The following is a 12366-nucleotide window of genomic DNA, read 5'->3' on the forward strand; positions in this document are numbered from 1 at the left end:
CACGACCTCAACATAATCTCCTACGCAGACGACACTCAACTGATCCTCTCCCTCACCAAGGACCCCATCACCGCCAAAGCCAACCTCCATGAAGGAGTGAAGGCAGTCGCCGACTGGATGAAGATCAGCCGCCTGAAGCTGAACTCTGACAAGACGGAGGTCCTCTTCCTTGGCTCCAACCCCTCAGCCTGGGACGACTCCTGCTGGCCGGCTGCACTCCGGGCAGCCCCGACACCCACCGACCACGCACACAACCTGGGAATCATCCTCGACTCAACGCTCTCAATGACCAAGCAAGTCAACGCTGTCTCCTCCTCCTGCTTCAACACCCTCCCCATGCTCCAAGATCTACAGATGGCTCCCAACAGATACAAGAAAGACAGTCACCCAGGTCCTAGTCAGCAGCAGACTCTACTACGGATAGCCCTCTACACGGGAGCCCCGACCAAGCTCATCAAACGACTAAAACGCATCCAAAACGACTGCGCAACTGATCCTCGACGTACCACGACACGGCCACATCACCACCCACTTGAGAAACCTGCACTGGCTCCCCGTCAACAAGAGGATATCCTTCAAGCTCCTCATCCATGCACACAAAGCACTCCAAGACCGGCCCAGCCTTCCTCAACAGACGGCTCTTTCTACATCCCCAACTGCCAGCTACGCACCGCGCATCCGAAGAACAACCACCGGTGGGAGATCCTTCTCCCACCTCGCCGCCAAGACATGGAACACCCTCCCACTGAGCCTACGACAGACCCAAGACCTGCTGACCTTCAGGAGGATGCTCAAGACCTGGCTGTTCGATCAGTAAACCCCCCCCCAGCGCCTTGAGACCCTCAAGGGTATGTAGTGCGCTTTACAAATGATTGATTGGTTGATGGCTTCAATTGCAATATTGAGGAATAGACCCCATTATTATAGAGGCATATCTGCTCAGGCAGATATACCCCCACCTTTGGTATGGTGCACCCTGCCTTAGGGCTGTGAGGCCTTCTAGAGAGGTGACTTTCCCATACCACCAGGCAATGCTGGTTGGAATGGCACCAAGGCAGTGTGCCCTGTCAACTTTGTTGTTTTCTCCCTCACAGAGGTATGCAAACTGCAAGGTCCCAGTGAGGGGGGTGTCCCAGGGGACCCTCTTCAGCTCCAGGCCCTAGGTATCCAGGGTAACACTTCCCAGAGGCATACAGGGGGTAGAAGTACCAAATGGGGATATGTTTTTATGGAAGAAGCACTGGTACAGGGGACCTGGATGGCAGGGACCCTGTGCACTACAATTGGAACCACATAAAAACCAGACTGGGGGGGCGTGGGGGTAGCTAACCATGCAAAAAGAGGCACTTTCTCACAATATTGTAATGGAAATTTTGAATGATTGTCCAAATACACTTGAACATACATCAAGGGACCATAGACTCAAACTTAGTTTTACCATGCACCTTTCTTTACAAAATGTATAAAAGGAATGTTCCTATATTACAGGGTAACTAAGGCCCAGCGTGAAGGGGTTGTTCTGGATGACTAAGGTCTGGCTTGAAAGGTAGTGCAAAGGAGAACTGATTCTATAGTAGCACAGCACATTTAAAGCGATTGTGTATCACTATACCTTGTGTTCTGTTTATGAATGTGTCCGTTCAGTGTAATGAGTTGTTTCTTACTATTGTGGAAAGGAGGGTCTTCTTGAGCCATTTGAGACTTCGCCTTCGGATTCATAACTCTTCCTCCCACTTACAACTGCAGTGCTTTAATCTGATGTATAGGCTCGACCTGCTATAGCTTTTCCTCAGCGCGGAGTTACTTTTGCGGGAGTGATTCGGGCGCTCTATAAATGAATAAATCAGTGGTAATAAATGTCATCAGGCGTATGTACTGCATGTAGACTGAGATATTCAATATACATGGATTTTGTGAGGGTTCCCATGATGGAGAAATAGGATTGCAAGTAACATTTCCTTAATCACCAGTGTGACTCCTGCACCCCTAATATTTAGCTCCTTCTGGGGACTTAAGTCTCCACATCCTTCCCCCTGTAGCCCCCTCAGAATAAATGTTAACAAATCAGATGTATAGAGCGCTAACTGGAGCAAAGCCACCCTGGGCACTGCTGTGTATGGTTTGTTTTTTATGTAGACTACAAGTGGTGCACAAAACCAAGTCTTATCACCGCCTCTACAAAAGGGATGGCCACCGACTCCTAGGTGCTGTGTAACTTGTACTAACCGAGATGTGCATGATCAGGAAGATGCCTATAGGGTTCAAGATAAGTTTGCCATTACAGCAATGGCTGTATCCTATAAAAAAGTTATCAGAAACGGAGTGTACAAACTACTGATGCTGGTTTTCTTTTTTTGTTTATTTTCAGGCAAAATTTCAACCTGCGGATCTTGCATCAGAACTACCTGCGGTTGAAGCAAATGATTTAATAGTATTCTCACCTGTTACTATGTGATTAAAACCGTAATTCTGTAAATAGTGTACATGAGATATAGTGTATGTTGCTCGTCAAGTATAGAATGTTAACTTAAGTGTTAATGTATATCACAAATGTATCTTACAAGCCTGTGGTTGGGCTCTAAAGTTGCAGCAAGTTAACTATTGGAAATTCGAGTTTTAATCTTAAAAAATAAAAAACATAAAAGCTGACAACGTGAGCATTTGGGCCAAGCGCGTCCGTGCTACCAGAACCTTCCGCCGATCCTGGCTTTTTCAACCAATAGCAGTGCACACATTCGGACGCGTGGGCCCAGAGTTTTAAAGCTACTGTAAAGAAGAGTCCGCGCGGGCAGGCGGCTGTAAACGATGGCTCGAGGGCCCACGCATGACGCCTCTAGGCGCGCGGTTGCAGACCCTCCCCCCTAAACACTAGGCTAGTATTTATTCTCCTTCAAAAACTGGTTTGCATTATCAGTGTTTTATCTTGACTTCAGTGTTTTACGATTTCGACTCGTATTAAATCTGTCTGAACTGTTTTTATGATATAATCTTTCCCTCGAAGTTATATATTTTTTTTATAGTGATAAAGTCGATGGATACTTTTCATTTTCAAAAAAGTAAAAAAATGTGCTCTAATGTGCAGAGAGCCAAAACTGCAAGGTGTATTTTGAAGTGAAAACTAATATTGTATTATACTTTGACTGTATTAAACACTGCTTTGAAGATTAGAAGTGCAACTTTTCACTGTTTTGACTTTATCTGTGAATTGTGCTGTTTAATGGAGATTGTTACTAGTACAGCAACAAAATGTAAACTGGGAATTCTAGGCACGCACAGCTTCACTGTTGAAGCTAGTGCAGCAGACACGATATTTGTTTCTAGATACCTTTGAAGAAACTCCACTCGTGACGCTTGCCCAGGCGCTGTCTTTGCTCTTCGTGTTATTCTGAGGGTCGAACTGATAACGGTAGGGCTCTGGGGGGGGGGCTGGGGGGGTCGCAGGGTTCGATGGCATTGCATTTGTGTGCAAGGCTTTGCTGGGTGATAGTCTGACAGCAGGGGGTACTCCTCTGAGAAGTGGGCTGTGAGCGTGCTAAGAGCTGCAAACAATCCTCATGTTCTACTGTGTATTTATTCGCTTAATTTTGACAGTGCGCGGTTCCCCAAAGCTATCCTGGCGCTGAAGTGGGAACTAATGCACCGCGGGCTGATCTGATAAAATGCTCTGCAGTATTTGAAAACTTGGGGACCATGTCAGATGCATTGAAATGGGAATGTGTTTTAAAACTTGCAGAAACTTAGGATATTGACATCTGAAAGAAACACGTTAGTTAGATTCCTCACCTTAGAATATCCCCAGGCGTCAGACTGGATCCGGAAGATTTTTCGTCAGCAATACCCCTTGCGCGTCGCTAGGCGTCGTCTGCGGCTCCGCGTCCGTCGTCGGCATCGTGCACCGGAATGACGTCGTCGGAGTACTTAGACGCCGCCCTCGCGCGCTGACGTCAGTTTTTCTTTTTTCCGCGCCAGTAAGCGCAGATCCGGGAGAGCTACCCCTTTTAGTCTTTTTTGACCCTTTTTGATCTTGTCTCGACTCCGGTGCCGGTAGGATGCCTGGTTTCAAAGCCTGTGCTGACTGTAACCGCTTGATGTCGGTTACGGATCATCACCGCCGGTGCCTTTACTGCTTGGGCCTCGACCACGACGCGGAGTCGTGTTCGGACTGCAAGGCCCTGACCTCGAAGGCTAGACGGGAGCGGTCCCGTAAGCTCCTAGAGATTCGCCACTCGGCTCCGCGCCCCTCTCGATCCCGGAACAGGAGGAGGTCCAAGGCTCGGTCGCGGAGCCGCAGCCGACGTCATCATCGCTAGTCTGGCTCCAAGTCTTCGGGTAAGTCGAAGCACTCCAAGAAGTCCAAGAGGCAACACCGCAGGCGCCGCGCAAGTCCCCATACCCGCCGGTCCCTGGGACTGACGCGACGCCGGCGGAAGTCAGTGCCTTCCTCTCGGCCATGAGGAGCCTGGCTCCGCCGTCGACGCCCGCTGGCGCGCCTTCGGGCCCCGCGGACCCGACTGGGCAACCTTGCATGCCGGCGGCTCCGGCCCCGTCGCCGGCTCCGGCCACGGCGCCGCAGGTTCCCAAGGGACTCGCCCCCGAGTCCCTGCCGACGCCGGTCGACCTCGTCACGCCTCCTCTGCCGGCGTCGACACCGGTTCCACCTCCGACGCCGGCACCGCTCGGCGTTGAGCCCCAGTTCAGCCCCGCTCCGGCGCCGTTGCGGCGTCGATGGACGCCGCGTACGGCGCCGTTAGAGACACATTATGTCTATCGTTCGGCTCCGCTCCTTCCTCCTGTTTACCAGGAATCGGATGACGGGGGCGACTCAGAGGGGTCCGAGGATCCTATGGCCGTTCAGGCTCAGCTGTCACAGAACTGGGCAGATGAACTGGGGGAGGCCAGTGGTCTGGATACCTCACCGGACACTGGATTCATCTCTCCTCCGACTGTGGCTTCGGAGGAGGGTGCTGCTTTCTCTGTGGTGCTGCGCAAGGCGGCCGCAGCCCTTGGGCTCGAGCTGCCTGCCGTGGCTGTGAGGACTAACGTCCTCACTGAGGTGCTTCAGTCTGCAGCAAGCTCCACTGAGCCTCTGCTGCAATTCAATGAGGCCCTCATTGACGTTCTGCAGGGCACCTGGTCCAAGCCCTCCACAGTTCCTCCTGTGGACAGGAACGTCGCCAGGCGCCACCGCCCTGCTCCGGGCGACCCCAGTTTTCTGTCCCAACACCCCACCCCCGAGAGCCTGGTTATCCAGGCTTCTACCTCCCAATCCTCCTTCCCGACAGCTCCGCCGGACCGGGATTCCAAGAGACTGGAACAGTTTGGCAAGAAGCTGTTCTCCTCCCTTAGTTTGGGTCTGTGGTCCTTGAACACCGCCTGTCTTTTGGACCGTTATTCCCACTCTCTGGGATACGGTGGAGGATGTGCTGCCCCTGTGCCCGGAGGAGGCCCAGACACGACTTACCCAGGCTCTGGCCGATGGGAGGGATGCAGCACGGCATGCAATCCGATGTGGGCTTGACACTACGGACTCGCTGCGTAGGGCGATTTCTACCACGGTGGCGCTTAGACGTCACGCCTGGCTGCGGTCCACGTCCTTTTCGGGGGATGTCCAGAGCACTCTCATGGACATGCCCTTTGATGGCACTCGCCTTTTTGGTGAGAAAGCGGACAGTGCGCTGAATCGCTTTAAGGACTCCCGGGCTACGGCCTAGTCCTTGGGCCTCTCGGCCCCGCGGTCGCAAACTTCCGCCTTTCGCCCCTTTCGTGGCCAAGGAAGGGGTGCCTTCTCACGTCCGCCTAGCCACCAGCCGCAGAACCAACCTGCGCGCGGTCGCGGCCGTGGTTTCCGCCGAGGCGGTTCTGGAGGACGACGCGGTCAGCCCACATCTACCCCGGCAGCATCCGCCTCCAAGCCATCCTAGTCCGAGCTTTCCGGCCCATTCCTCGCCAGTGGGCGGCAGAGTTCGCCATCACCTGCTCCACTGGCGTACCATCACTTCGGACAGGTGGGTGCTGCAAATTGTCCGAAGGGGCTACTCCCTCCCCTTCGAGATGACCCTTCCAGCCATGCCACCGCAGCACCACCGTATCTCGGAGGATCATTTGAATCTTCTGCGAGAGGAATTTTCGGCCCTCTTGGCCAAAGAGGCCGTCGAGCGCGTTCCGAGCCCAGAAGTAGGTCGTGGTTGTTATTCTCACTACTTTCTGGTTCCCAAGAAGGGCAAAGGGGGCCTACGCCCTATCTTGGACCTCAGGAACGTCAATGCCTTCCTCCGGAAGGAACGGTTCAAAATGTTGACTTTGGCTCAGGTTCTAGCTGCCCTCGACCCTGGAGACTGGATGGTAGCGTTGGACTTGCAGGACGCAGATTTCCACATCCCCGTCCTGCCGGCCCACCGGCGTTACCTGCGGTTCACGGTGGGCCAGGAGCATTTTCAGTTCACCGTGCTCCCCTTCGGCCTCACCAGTGCCCCTCGGGTGTTCACGAAAGTGATGGCGGTGGTCGCAGCTCATCTGCGCAGATCAGGGGTTCCAGTCTTCCCCTATCTCGACGACTGATTGTTGAAGGCGGGCTCGCCCCAGGCAGTCTCCCACCTCCAGACTACGGCGGATCTCCTGCATTTGCTGGGGTTTTACATCAACGTGCCGAAGTCACACCTGAGTCCCTCTCAGAAGCTCCTCTTTATCGGAGCGGTTCTCGATTCGGCGCAGTTCCGGGTCTTTCCGCCGGAACAGCGGGTCCGGGATATTCAGGCCCTGATTCCCATCTTTCGGCCTCTATCCTGGGTTTCGGTCAGGCTAGTGTTGCGGCTTCTGGGGCTGATGGCCTCCTGCATCCTACTAGTGCATCACGCCAGGCGGCGCATGCGGGCTCTGCAGTGGGACCTGAAGTTTCAGTGGGCCCAGCATCATGGCAACCTGTCCGACCATGTCTTGATCTCGGAGGGCACTGCACAGCAATTGCAGTGGTGTCTCACGGACCGCGATTGGGTCACGGGCAAGAGCCTCTCCCTTCCCCAACCGGAGCATGTCGTAGTGACGGATGCGTCCCTCCTGGGATGGGGTGGCCATATAGGAGAGGCGGAGATCAGAGGCCTCTGGTCTCCGGCGGAGTCTCGCTTCCACATCAACCTGTTGGAGTTGAGAGCGATCCGACTTGCACTGAAAGCCTTCCTTCCCTCTGTCAGGGGAAGTGTCGTGCAGGTGTTCACGGACAACAACACCGCCATGTGGTATTGCAACAAACAGGGCGGGGTGGGGTCGTGGACCCTTTGTCAGGAGGCTCTGCGCCTTTGGACGTGGCTGTAACACCAGGGCGTCACCCTAGTGGTTCAACATCTGGCGGGCTCTCTGAACGCCAGAGCAGACGAACTCAGCCGCCGGTGCATGATGGATCACGAATGGCGCCTGAACTCCGAAGTGGCGCAAGGTCTCTTTCAGCAGTGGGGGGAGCCTTGGTTAGATCTATTCGCCACCGAAGAGAACGCGCAATGTCAGCAGTTCTGCGCGTTGGAATTTCCAAGGCAGCACTCGCTCGGCGACGCTTTTCGTCACGAGTGGAGTTGCGGTCTTGTACGCCTTTCCGCCTATACCACTTCTGCCCAGAGTGCTGAAGAAGATCAGGCACGACCGGGCCCAAGTCATCTTGGTGGCCCCGGATTGGGCACGAAGGTACTGGTATCCCGAGCTACTCAGTATGTTGACCGATCCTCTGATACGTCTGCCCCTTCGGGAGGATCTTCTGTCGCAGCAGCAGGGGACAGTCCTACACCCGAACCTGTCCAGCCTCCACCTCCATGCGTGGAGATTGAGCGGCGGCAGTTGATGCCATTTGACTTGCCTCCTGAAGTCTGTGATATCATTCTGGCAGCCAGGCGTCCCTCCACAAAGACGGTATACGCCTGCCGGTGGAACAGATTTGTGGCATGGTGCACAGCAAAGGCTGTGGATCCCCTTTCCGCCCCTCTTTCTGAGGTTCTCCTCTTTCTTCTTTCTTTGGCCCGGCAGGGCTCTGCCCTGGGCACCTTGAAAGGTTATCTTGCTGCCATCTTTGCCTTCTTACGGCTTCCTGATCAGCCTTCTCTTTTCAAGTCCCCTGTGGTTCAACGCTTTCTTAAAGGCATTACTCATACGTTCCCTCCGGTTCCTTTCGAAATGCCTCAGTGGGACTTGAATCTTGTTCTCACATTTCTGATGTGCGCTCCCTTTGAGCCTCTTTGTTAGAAAAACCCCACTCCCACACCGGAAGGGTGGTGGTAATGGGGTCTTTCCAGACATACACTGTGGTAGCTTGGCTCGAGTGGTCAGGGATCAGGCACCGTGCTAAGCATACGTCATACCCACACAATAACCATGCGTGCATCCGTTCCAAAAACGACACTACACCTTAAAAATTATTCTGAAAATATATCTCTATCTTCTTTTCTCTTAGTTGCTGATTAAATAAATAATAATACAATCACAGTACACAAGGCTTTTTCTTAAAGTGCAGGTCAAATAAATAGTAACACTTTACAGGTGCGATAAATAGGTTCAGGTCAAATAAATACTGTGAGGCAATAAATACTGTGCAGGAATAAGTTGGCTCAGGACAATAAATACATCACAGGAATAACTTAGATAAATACAGTACCCTCAATGAATAATATCAGCCAACAATGACATTTGTAAAATCAGATCACATTTAAAATACTATGGGCTGATTTGGCCCAGTCACAGCTTGTGGTTAAGTGGATGGCCAGAGGGGTATACTCCCTGGCTTGGACAAGGCTGAGGCCTAAACTGAGGTAGATCAAGGGGGAATCTAGAGATCTGGCTCTCCCACACTACACAACCCCTCTGTATTAGTCAGCTCACCCCTGGCACAATCAAGCTGGTTCCAGCACCTCTCTAGCCCCTAGGATAGTCTCTCAGGGCTCCACAGGGCCTTAGGCGCCCTCTATTCCACTTACTGCCCTTTTTATGAAGCTCCGACGCCGCTGGAGTCGTGTTGACGTCGATAAGCGGTTCCGGTTCGATGTCGGCGGCCTCGGCTCGATGTCGGCTCCGGTTCAATGACGTCGGGCAGTCTTGGCTCGATGGCGACTTCGGGCGGCTCCGGTTCGATGACGTCGGGCGGCCTTGGCTCGATGTCGACTTCCGGCGGCTCCGGAGTGCGATCTCCACTCCCGACCTCCGGTGCTCCTTTCTTCAGGTTCCGGCGACTCCGGAGTGCGACCTCCACTCCCGACCTCCGGCACACTTCACCTCGGTCTCCGGCGACTCCGGAGGGCGGACTTCACTCCCCCGTCGACGCCGCTCACTCTACCTCGGGTGACTTCCTCCTCGACCTCTGGTACTCTCCACGACCTCCGTCGGCGCCCTCTCTCGACCTCTGGCGGCTCCGGGTACGACGTCTGCTTTCCAGTCAGCGCCGCTTCTCCACCTCGGGCTCCAGGTCTCAGGCTTCTCGACGTCGGACTCCAGGGAAACCAATAAACAGGTCAGATTCTTGCTTTTCTTTACTTCTAAGGCCTGTTCCTGCTGTCCAGGTCCTTAAGATGGTTTTTCTTGCTTTCTCCCACACAGGGCTCCAGGCTGGGCTCAGTCAGTAGGGACTAGTATCAAGGGTGGGTTTATGGACCCCACTCCAGGCACAAGTTTCCACCCCTGCTGCCTCACTCCTTCCTCCTTCAGGTTTCTGCTGCTCTCTCTTCACCAGTCAGGTGCCAACTGCCAGCTCCAACTGTCAACTCTGGCTTAGCTTCCCAACATTCCAAACCTGCCTCACACTGTCACAGGGTTCTGGAATGTTCTGGAAGGTGCTGGTAGGTTCCAGTGAGTTCTGATGATGTCACCGGTGACAATGGGTGGCCACCATTTTGTGCTCCAGGCCCTCAGACAGAAGTTCCAGGGGTAGATAAAATGGCTCCCTGAATCTGCATCAATACTAAAAAGTCTGGTGGTTCCCAAAAAGGAAAAAATACTAACAGGGTTTGAGGCAAAAGTGGGACAGAATAAATAATGATGAGGAGGGACCACCCAAAGGGCTGACAGGTCTAACACGCGTCCCCCCCCCCCCCCAGCTGAAAGTGGGGAGAGCTACCCAACCCCTTGGGAGTTCTCATCACTAAGGCGGAAATACCTTGAGAGACCGTCTGCATTGGCGTGGTCCACTCCAGGCCGATGTTCCACCTGAAAGTCCATTCCCTGTAGGGAGATAGACCACCTCAACAACTTGGGATTCTCCCCCTTCATCTGCATCAGCCAACGAAGGGGTCTGTGGTCGGTCTGAACTAGGAAGTGCGTGCCAAACAGGTATGGCCGCAGCTTCTTCAGAGCCCATACCACTGCAAAGGCTTCACGCTCTATTGCACTCCACTTCTGTTCCCTGGAAGTAGCCTCCGGGATAGGAAGACCACGGGTTGATCCAGACCCTCTTCATTGAGTTGCGATAACACTGCCCCAATGCCATGTTCCGATGCATCTGTCTGGACAATGAACTTCTTGGAAAAGTCTGGGGCCCTTAAGACCGGGGCCTCGCACATGGCTTGCTTCAGCTTCACAAAGGCCTGCTGACAAGCCTCCGTCCAGACTACCCGTCGAGGTTGTTTCTTGGACGTGAGCTCCGTGAGGGGGGCTACGATGGTACCGTACCCCTTCACGAAGCGGCGGTAATATCCCATGAGGCCCAGAAAAGCTTGGACCTCAGTCTGTGTCTTGGGGGGTTCCCAGGCCATGATGGCCTCGATCTTCGCCTGGAGGGGTTGCACCGCTCCCCTACCCACCAAGTGTCCAAGGTACACTACCGACCCCTGCCCGATCTGGCACTTGCTGGCCTTGATCGTTAACCCAGCTTGTCTCAGGGCCTGGAGAACAGCTTGCAGGTGATGCAAGTGATCCTCCCAGCTATTACTGAAGACGGCTATGTCATCCAGATAAGCAGCAGAGAAACTCTCCATTCCGGTGAGGATCTGCTTTACCAGGCGCTGAAACGTGGCAGGTGCGTTCTTGAGCCCAAAGGGCATCACACAGAACTGGTAGTGGCCATTGGGCGTGGAGAAGGCTGACCTTTCCCTTGCTCCATCAGTCAAAGAGATCTGCCAGTACCCAGAAGTAAGGTCAAAGGTACTTAGATATTGGGCAGCTCCCAGCCGGTCAATCAATTCATCCGCGCTAGGGATCGGATGAGCATCAGTTTTGGTTACTGAATTCAGTCCCCGGTAGTCCACACAGAACCTCAGTTCCGGTTGGGAACCCGGTGGTGCAGCTTTTGGTACTAGTACCACCGGACTGGACCAGGGGCTGCTAGAAGGTTCGATCACTCCTAGCTTCAGCATCTTAGTGACTTCACTGTGAATGCTGGCCTTCACCTTGTCTGACATCCGGTAGATCTTGGACTTCACAGGTGGGCTGTCTCCTGTGTCCACGTCATGGACGCACAGGTGAGTCCTACCCGGGACAAGGGAGAACAACGAAGAGTACTGCCCCAGGACCTGGCGGCAGTCCTCCTGCTGTTCAGGAGTTAGAGATGGGGAGAGAATCACTCCCTCCACCGACCCATCCTTCTCTTGAGACGCAAACAAATCGGGGAGAGGCTCGCTTTCCACGTCCTCTGCTCCGTCAGTCACCATCATCAAGATGACTTCGGGCCTCTCGTGGTGGGGTTTGAGGCGGTTGGCGTGCAGCACCCGTAGGGGCTGACGAGGGGTTTTAAGATCCACCAAGTAGGTAGCCTTACCCTTCTTCTCCAACACCTCAAAGGGTCCTGACCAGCGATCCTGGAGGGTGCTAAGCTCTCCCGGTTCGATCACCCACACCTTCTGGCCAGGCTCCAACTCCACCGGGTGAGCGTTGTGGTCATACCACGCCTTCATTACTGCTTGGCTGGCTTCCAAGTTGTCAGAAGCTTGCTTCCACAACTTAGCCATTTGGCTCCGGAAGGCCAGCATGTAGCTCACCACATCCTGGGGAAGCTTTCTGGGAGTTCTTTCCCATCCGTCTCTCACCAGGTTGAGAGGTCCACGTACAGGGTGCCCATACAAAAGCTCGAAGGGGCTGAAGCCCACTCCCTTCTGTGGCACTTCCCTGTAGGAAAACAATAAACAGGGTAGGAGGACGTCCCATTTCCTCCGCAGGCTTTCAGGCAGACTTCTGATCATGCCTTTCAAGGTTTTGTTAAACCTCTCCACCAGACCATTGGTCTGGGGGTGGTAAGGAGTTGTGAACCGGTAGGTCACTCCACACTCCTTCCACATAGCCCGCATGTACGCTGACATGAAGTTGGTCCCCCTGTCGGACACAACTTCCTTGGGAAAACCCACTCGGGTAAAGATTCCCATCAGGGCCCTAGCCACAACAGGTGCTGTTATGGTCCTCAGAGGTATT

General features: G+C 53.9%; 1 protein-coding gene across 4 annotated transcripts in view; it reads left to right on the plus strand.

Annotated features, from left to right (window-relative positions):
- The window catches only part of DLGAP5 (DLG associated protein 5), a 351164-nt gene extending 347997 nt beyond the window's left edge, over positions 1-3167 (plus strand). For all 4 annotated transcript variants that reach the window (XM_085626824.1, XM_085626826.1, XM_085626823.1 and 1 more), the window contains one exon: positions 2369-3167. In XM_085626824.1, the coding sequence (XP_085482950.1) occupies positions 2369-2455 (87 nt within the window). In that variant the 3' untranslated portion in view covers positions 2456-3167. The remainder of the gene's footprint in view (positions 1-2368) is intronic.
- The last annotated feature ends 9199 nt before the right edge of the window (positions 3168-12366 follow it).

Source organism: Triturus cristatus, chromosome 9 (assembly GCF_964204655.1).
Source record: "Triturus cristatus chromosome 9, aTriCri1.1, whole genome shotgun sequence".
Classification (NCBI taxonomy): Eukaryota; Metazoa; Chordata; class Amphibia; order Caudata; family Salamandridae; genus Triturus; species Triturus cristatus.